Below are 8,389 nucleotides of genomic sequence, written 5' to 3' on the forward strand. Positions count from 1 at the left end.
AAATTGAAAAAAATTTAGTAAATAATAATTGACCTTGATTTCATTAAATTTTATATTATATTTTCTCAAGAAGAATAACTATCGTATGGTAGGGTCAGTATTCTGTTAAACTTTTATTTTAATATTTTTTTAATTATTTATTTTGGATTAATGTTCACGAGATCCGATTATTAATCGAGACCTCGAGTTATAATGGAGCAAATATAGATGGGTTGATTGATAATTCTACAAATTTGAGTTAGGACATTGTATCTTTCAATTAAATTTGTTATCCAACATAATATGTAAGCCAACTTTTATTTATTTTTATTTGGAAAAAATAATATAGCTTATTATTGCCTATTTTTCGTTGGCGTCGACTTATCCTTTTATTGCTTTTCCAATAAATTATAATTTTAATACATATTGGTATAATAATTATATTATTTTTATTCATATTTTTTATAAAGGGTAAAAGCGGTAAACATATTATTTTAATCCCAAAAAGAAAACTCACTATAGGTAGTCAAAATCTAAATCGGATAAATTAAGTTAAGCGCATTCTTATCCTCCTTCAAATAAACTGATTTATTTGAATTATCGAGAAAAATTGATTTAAGCTTCCTCGCCGTTCTCCCTATACAAAAGCCACCATCCATCATCTCGGTCATGGCGACTCTTTCCTCCGGTGAGGTCAAGAAGCAGAGCTTCCTCAAATCAAAAATCTGGGCCGCAAGAATACTCCTCACCAATGTCACTCATGCAGAACTGTAAGTGTCTCTTTGGTTCCAACAGCGTCGGTATAGATAGATCATTGCTTCCCGAGCCGATAATTCCACGCGGTCATGCAGGCTGGCCAAAGAAGCAACGAGAAGCAAGCCATGGCCGCCGCAGGACACGGGGACGCTGCATGACATTTCAGAAGCTACTTTCGACATCGATGATTTCTTCAGAGTCGTGGACGTTCTGCACGACAGGTTTGCCTTCGCCTCGGCCTCTAATCTTGTTCCGCCTGAGGAGCTCTCAAAAGATGTAGCGTGGACAACAGGTTCGAGAAATTTAATGAGAAGCAATGGAAGAAAGGCTACAAGGCTCTGATACTGCTGGAATACCTTCTGACGCATGGGCCACTGAGCTTTGCAGATGAGTTAGAGAGCGATAAGGAAGTGATACAGAAGATGTGCAACTTCCATTGCTATGATGAAATGGGGTGAGCACGCCGAACTATAAGATTCTGATGGTGTTATGTATCGTGTACTGTGTTGCCATGTTTAGCTCTGCTCATGGTGGGTTGTGTTGTGCAGGCATAATTGGGGGTCGATGATGAAGAAGAAATCAGAGAGGGTGCTGCAGCTGATGGAGAAGGGACCATTCCAGAAAGAAGAGCGCGACCGGCTCCGACAGACTACTCGGAGGATTCAAGGCTTTGGTAACTCCAGTTCCGATTGTCCACTCCCCGGCAGGGCTGAAGAGGCCTCAGAAGTGAAGCACCCAAAAGAGGATTAGGAATGGTTGCTTTGAGTGAGAGTACATGCGACAGTGGCAAGAAAGTTCTGCGCCCCAACTCCTTCCCAGCATTTGGGAGTGTGAGATTTAGCCTTTGTTTAGAAACCAACTCAATGAAGTCGGTGATTTAAAACCAAAATAAATACATGAATTATTGTTGTTGTAAGATTATCGAGAGAGTAGAATAATTTAAATTTTAAAAAAATTATTATTATGTCTCTTTTTTCGCTCGTCTATCTTTCTTACTCTTTATTAATATTGTATTTTTATCTAATATTTAGGAGTAATTATTTTTCAGTTTTTAAATTTAAGAGTCTGCATTAAAGTCGTTAGACTTATGGATTGCAATGCACTGTTCATATGTTCATCAAGGGATTGCTGATGAGGAGGGAACATATATGATCAAAGACAAAAAATCCACTAAAATTATGAATCTTCACTCAGCACATAGGCACTTCCAAGCTGCTTTGTATTGATAGGAATCAGTGACAACAAGCTCTGCTAACAGTAGGGCAAGAATAGGAGATCACTCAGTAGAAAGAAGAGGGTGTGATAAAAGACAAAAAGTGTGATAGAACTCTGTCACACAACTCTAATAGCATATGACAATTTTCATTTACCAGTTGAATCAACTTGATTCAGATTGTTCGCCTTTACATTCCCAAAATATGGCCTATACATGATTACAGAGTCTCCACCAAAGCTTAACCAGAATGGCACAAAGTCTTACTTCGAAAAAACAGAGAAGCTCTTTGCGTCTCTGTGGTCCTCTATAACTTCTTTTCGTTGTCTGTACCTCTATTTACAGACAAGATCTCCATATTTGTCCTTCCAAAGATATGACGATGATGGAAACATCATCATGATACTGTCGTCGGTCACCTTGTGGAATTTCGAGCAATTCGTGGAAGTCCATACCTGCAATAGAAGCACAGAAACCTTGATCGGTCGATACAGCAACTTCCACATTAAAACCCATTGTTGTTTGTATTATTTTGAAAATCCTTTACCTGCTTTCTTCGCAGCACGAAAAATGACTTCTTCAACAAGGTGTTGAGCAGGATCTCCTTCAGGTGTTGTTTCAATAAACATTTCAATTTGAGCAACCGCTTCTTCGTTAGTGAAATACTGATAAAGTCCATCAGATGATAGTATCAAAAATTTGTCCTTGGGACCAAGCTTATGATGGTAGAGGAACGGATTGCACGTGAGGTACGGAGAGGTTCCAATGTAATCAATTCTGAACATCTCCAGCAATGCGTTGTTCCATTTGGGCTGCAGAAAGTAATGAGAATATTAACATAGTCGTCCCAGTTCATAGTCACAGAATTAGCAAGCAAAATTAGTATGTACTCACTGGATGAAAAATAAAAGACTGATATTATCTTAGAAGATTTCAGTGTTTATGATCTACTAAAGAGTGCCGATGTCATGACATAATCTGTTGATCAATTGATTGCTTAAAGAGAAGTTCATCTTATACTAGTCCGGAAGGCCAGAATATGTTTTTCTCTTTTTGTTCATTCCAAACCAGCATGTCTACTAAATTGATGAATCTCTATATTTTGACACAATCTGTGGTTTCATAACGAATCTCCTAAAATTTGTCAGAAGGTGAATTTTTGACCAGCTACTCAGTAAGCCAATTAAGTTCACCTGTTCATTTCAGAAGGCGCTAATCCGAACTTACATTCTAATGATATCAGCTAGCATATAAACATTCACAAGGCAACCATTCTGATACCTAATTGTATCATATGCTTAAATACATTCTTGTCAACTCTTTCTCCAGATTAGGCCCACACTAATGGATTCTTATCATTAAGCTTAAGCTACTTTGGATCCAAGTGCTGTACCAAAGATCCACCTCTTGCCTAAATCAGCTTGCGTCAGATTTATTTGATTGATTTAGGTCTTTGGAGACAAATCGGATGGCTCAAATTGCCGATGGCAACAACTGAGAAGAAAAAAAAAACTACATGTTTTGGTTCATGTAGTTGAAAAAAAAAATCGGATGGCTCATGTAATTTTTGGATCGGATGGCTCATGTAATTTTTGGAGCACAAGCTGGCCTTCGGAACTTGATGTTTTGGTTCATGGTGATGCGAATGGTTGTGTGCTTTTCAGTTATATTTAGTAAAGTTTAGTTTTTGCTTTTGGAAAAAAAAACAATTGAGAAGAAAAATCATGTTCTCTCTTCCACAAGTAATCATTTAAACCTATTTACATTTCTTGTATTAATTATGAATACCAACAAAATTGACTTGCATAAAAAGCTATCATGTTCTCTGCCAAGACGAGAACAAGATGATAAAATCTCAACATCAGCAGCTTCAAGTGGCACAATGCCCATTAATTGACATTGACCAAGAGATAGATAGCTTTCAAAATCACTTTTTCTAGGGATGAAACCTTATCTTCTGTTACTAAACCATATTTCTGTCCCAAGGTGAGTAACACATGAAATCATCTCAAAGTCAGCAACTCCAAGTGGCACAAGGCATTTCTATGCATGGACCTACAAAAGGATTTCGATCTCACATTCTTAGCAATGATATCATTGCGAAATCCATATTATTATTAATGATATAACCACATATCAAATATCAGCAAGCATGACTCTCTACTATATAAACACCCGATGGTTGATCTTAGAGATGCCATAATAAATGCCAGTTCAAGTGCCACCAGAACTACAAGCTCACACGATAAAGCATTAAGTGTATTAAGATGACAACAATCAAACCTGCTTCAAGAAGCCAGCACCAAAAGCTCTTGTGACCTTCAATGATCCTTTCACACGATTGTTTGAAATGGCCAACGAATCATCAGGGTGTTCGCTTTTTATTCTACAAACTTCCTGGAATTCATAAGCAATTTAGTTCTAAAGTTTACATATAAATTTCTCCAAGAATAGAAAAGGAAATGTATGAATACCAAATCAAATTACTACCTCTTCAACAGAAGTGCTATGATCCAAAGTCAGCTGTGTGGCCTCTAAATTTGGGAAGCATTTTAATCCATCGAAAACTTCAATATCACTCACAATCTCTTCATTGATTTTGTGAAGATCCAGCTTCGGCTTCCTGATTGAACTCCAAGAATCTGACTCTGCCTTCTGTGCTAAAATCGCACGGCTGTCCCCGACGTTCATTAAATACACATCATCCCCCTTCAACAGCATCACTAAAACACACGATCCCATCAGTGCAAGCTCAGGGTTCTCAGATATCATCTTATCCGCAATATCTAAATAATTTTCCTCGGTCTTCCTCAGAGCTTGAGAGAGAGCCTTCAGTACTTGAGAGTGATTGACTTCACCGGATGAGCACAACTGGCTCGATTGCTCCTTAAACACACAGTCAAGATCCAATCTTTCACCCTCCCGCTCGCAATTTGATCTCTCCTGCAACTTCTTCCTTTTAGTAGAGCTCTGCTTGTCTTCTTCGCAGCATCCAAATTCCTCGATGTACACACGGGCAAGCGGATCATGGATAGGCCCGGAAAGGGAATCTTCTTTATCATGCCAGAGAAGTCCCTTGAGTTCTTGGTGCACGGCGAAGTACAGATTTGAGAGGAGGTAATCAGTGGCATCAGGGCCATTGAAGCCGTCGTAGATGCCTACGAAGACCCAACCGTGCTCCTCCGAGACGACGACATGGATTCGATCCTCCCCTGCTTTCCCTTGCGCCCATTGAAGACTGCCGTTCCGGGAGTCAGACGAATCCGACCACTTCCCACCCTCCACGCTGTTCCTGCCGCTGCTGTTACTGAGATTTCTGGAACTCGCGTCGGCCAAGTCGGGAACTTTCGGTACCTTGGTGGATCCGCGCCCCGGGGCGGTGGCGTAGATGGTGCGGGTAATGGCTTTGGTGAGGCCGCGGAGGAGTGAGGCGGCAGCGGCAGCACGACGGGGCGTGGGGAGGCCATGGGACAGGCTACGGAGCAGCTGGCCGGTAAGGGAAGGGGGCTTCTCGAGGGGACCAGAGAACAGGGCGGCGCGGTGGTCGAGCGGCCCGGACATGAACCCGCGCTCGATAGGGCCCGACATGAACCCCCGATCGGCGCCAGCGGCGATCGGACCGGAAAGGGGCCCGGAGAAGCGGGGGACGGGCTGGAGCGCGACGGAGGAGAAAGAAGTGGAGCTCTCAAACGCCGCCGAGGTGGGGACCGCGCCCTCGCCGGCGCAGTCGACGAGGTGGGGCACGGTGGAGAGCGGCGTGGACGGATTGGCGCTCACGGATGCGCCAGAGATGGCGCGGAACGTGGTCGTCTCCTCCGAGTGGTGGACCTTCGAGGAAGCTACAGCTGCGGCGGCGGCGGCGGAGGACGTGAGACCGCCGCCGCAGGAGTCGGGCCGGACGTAGCAGAAGGAGTGACCGAGGCCCTCATCGTAGAATTCCGAGGTGACAGCCGCGGCGACGTGGCGGCCGCGGTGGCGCGGGAATCCGCCGCAGCAGAAGCAGCGGGTCAACCTCGCGTACCCGTTCCCCATCACAAGAGAGATAAAGAAGAGAATTCGAGCCGGAGGAAGAAGAAGAAGAAGAAGAGGTAAAGGGAGAGGGCCAAAACGGGTAGATCAGTGCAGCAACTTTTGGTGGTGGTGAGTGAGCGAAGAAAAATTAGGTGGGGGGGGGGGGGGGGGGAAGAGAAGAGAGGCTTGAAGAGAGAGAGAGACAGAGAGTTGACTTGTGGGCGAGAGGGGCCTTTGAAATGTGCGGGGAAAAAAATCGTGGAGGAGTTGACTTCAGGTGTTGTTTCCCAGAGCCGAAGTTTCCGGTTACGGAATAAATATGGACGAGACGGGGTAGTAAAAAGAGGCGTAGAGGGCAAGTCAAACGACCGACGCGTGGCGGTCGCCGGTGTCAGGGACACCGGTCGCATTCATTTCTCCCGTGCCAAGCTGCACACCCCCACCACGGTCCACGGCCTATAGCCAACCAAAAACCGACACGTACTGGGCATCGATTTCAGGGTTGACGTCGCCGTCCAGTAGATCTTACGAGCGAGGGCTTTTCACCCCTGAAGCTTTTGGCGGTTCGTCTCTCCCTGTTTTACATGGTGGAAGACGAAGTGACATTTACCAGGGAGACATATGAATGAGAGGAAGTGATGGCCTCAAGGATCCTATGTTTTCTGATGGAGCTTTCAATGTGGAATTCAAGATTCCGTGCGGGTTGTAGCTGAAGGGATGGAGGATGGGGGTGCAGTTTGCCGGTGTAAGAGCATAAATGATGCACCAGGGTGTGGTGGCATGGAATCAGTGACAGCCATCACACCTGCGCTTCCTCTTTAACCCTTTCTTTGTGTGAGAAAGAAGGCCATATGGTTGTGGGTGGAGGATGGCTGCTTTTGACCACTGCGACGAGAGGCGAAAGATGATGAGACGGAGCCATAGCTTTAAATGTTTTATTCTACCTTATCCTACAGCATCCGATAAATAGGCTTTGCAAGCATTCTTCATTCCTATTTACCTCTTTAAAATTGTAAAAGGTTGTCAGTGCATGACACACGAGGTTCTGATCAAAATGAGATATGGAAGGATCGATCTATTTAGTCTTTTGAATTCAATTTATTATGAGAAAGAATTCACAACAATGGATGCTTAGTATATGATGTTTGGTAGACATCTTTTGAACTTTAGAGTGATTAGGATAGGATATTTTTCTCACAAGAGAAAGAGTATCTTAAGATTTTACTGGAATATGATTGAAAATTTTATTCTGGACTGAGACATCAAGTGTGTTACAGTTAAGTGCATCACTAATGAAGTGGATACACCTTTTTAGTGTTGGGAGTTGGAAGTGGAATGGATGGTCTGACTGACTGCTGATTGCAATTTGCAGAACCTCTTTGATGTTTGTTTATGTGCTTAATGACTCTTTCCACCATAAATAATTTTTTTTTGTTATTACTTCAAATATTCACTTATACACTTCCTCTATTGCATTATGCATGTCACAGATAGATAAACTATTTTGAGTCTGTAATGCAAACAAAGTTTTTGTAAATAGACTTGAGTGGGAAAAAAATGCCTTATATGAAAGGATTAAAAATATTGTTTTGAAAAAAAAAAAGATCTTTTTTTTCTTTTTATAATTGTCGATGAATTGAACAATTTTTCTTTTTATAATTCATGAAAGTAGATCCTTTTTTTTTCTTTTTAGATGATTGAGTCTATCTAATTTAGTTGAGATACAGATTTGGATTCAAGTGCTTGACTTCAAATAAAATTAATGGCTATGCAGCCTAATTTCATCCCTATCTGGCAGCCATTTTCTCCTTGTCTGAACTTGTTTACATAGTCATTACACATGTTTGAATATTCTGCAATTCACGTTGAAAACATCCAGAAAATGTGACTTTTTTTTGTCTTCAAGTGAGCGAATGTCTGATGGTTTACACCACAGAAAACACAACTCCTCAAAATAATTCAGGAAAGACAAATACTTGCTTAAAGACAAATCAAAGGAGCAGACTCAAAAAGACTCTTCAAAGGACGGTCTTTGCATGTAGCTTCAGTATTAGTCTTGCAGGATGAGGTCCTGAGTGCCTTATCCATTTCTTGCTTTGGAGAGAGAGAGAGAGAAATGTCTTTATCCATGCAAGTCAAAGATGTAAACTTCTGGGTGGCAGGAATCATCAGATTCAGCCAACACAGCAAGTTGAAGTTTGAAAGCTTCTTCCCTTGGTCGTTGCTCATTTTTTTAACTGATGGATTTTCCTTGTTCTTTCGCTACTTCATTACCTCTGCAATTTTAGGAACACAGAGTATCTTTTGAGATTAGAAGCCTTTTTTTACCCGATGAACAGATATTTATATGAAGTGTTAACAAAGGATAGTTGATTTCGTCTTGAACGTAGCTGATTTCGTCTAGTCATATAATATTCTTATGTGTTTGTT

General features: G+C 41.9%; 2 protein-coding genes across 2 annotated transcripts; one reads left to right on the top strand and one right to left on the bottom strand.

The window, feature by feature from the left end:
• The first annotated feature begins 648 nt into the window (after positions 1-648).
• Positions 649-1,485, top strand: LOC103976232 (epsin-3-like). The gene is made up of 4 exons (XM_065107781.1): positions 649-749; positions 831-956; positions 1,028-1,189; positions 1,284-1,485. The coding sequence occupies exons 1-4, from the start codon at positions 649-651 to the stop codon at positions 1,483-1,485; spliced, it is 591 nt and encodes a 196-aa protein (XP_064963853.1).
• Positions 1,486-2,038: 553 nt separating this feature from the next.
• On the bottom strand, positions 2,039-6,108 carry LOC135607687 (probable protein phosphatase 2C 23). Its single transcript, XM_065099689.1, has 4 exons — positions 4,439-6,108; positions 4,232-4,345; positions 2,496-2,760; positions 2,039-2,403 (listed from the first exon to the last, which is right to left on the bottom strand). Exons 1-4 carry the CDS (start codon positions 5,978-5,980, stop codon positions 2,288-2,290), a joined length of 2,037 nt encoding a protein of 678 aa, XP_064955761.1. The 5' UTR covers positions 5,981-6,108; the 3' UTR covers positions 2,039-2,287.
• Between the last annotated feature and the right edge of the window lie 2,281 nt (positions 6,109-8,389).

The sequence above is a fragment of the Musa acuminata genome, chromosome BXJ1-2, assembly GCF_036884655.1.
Source record: "Musa acuminata AAA Group cultivar baxijiao chromosome BXJ1-2, Cavendish_Baxijiao_AAA, whole genome shotgun sequence".
Taxonomy (NCBI): Eukaryota; Viridiplantae; Streptophyta; class Magnoliopsida; order Zingiberales; family Musaceae; genus Musa; species Musa acuminata.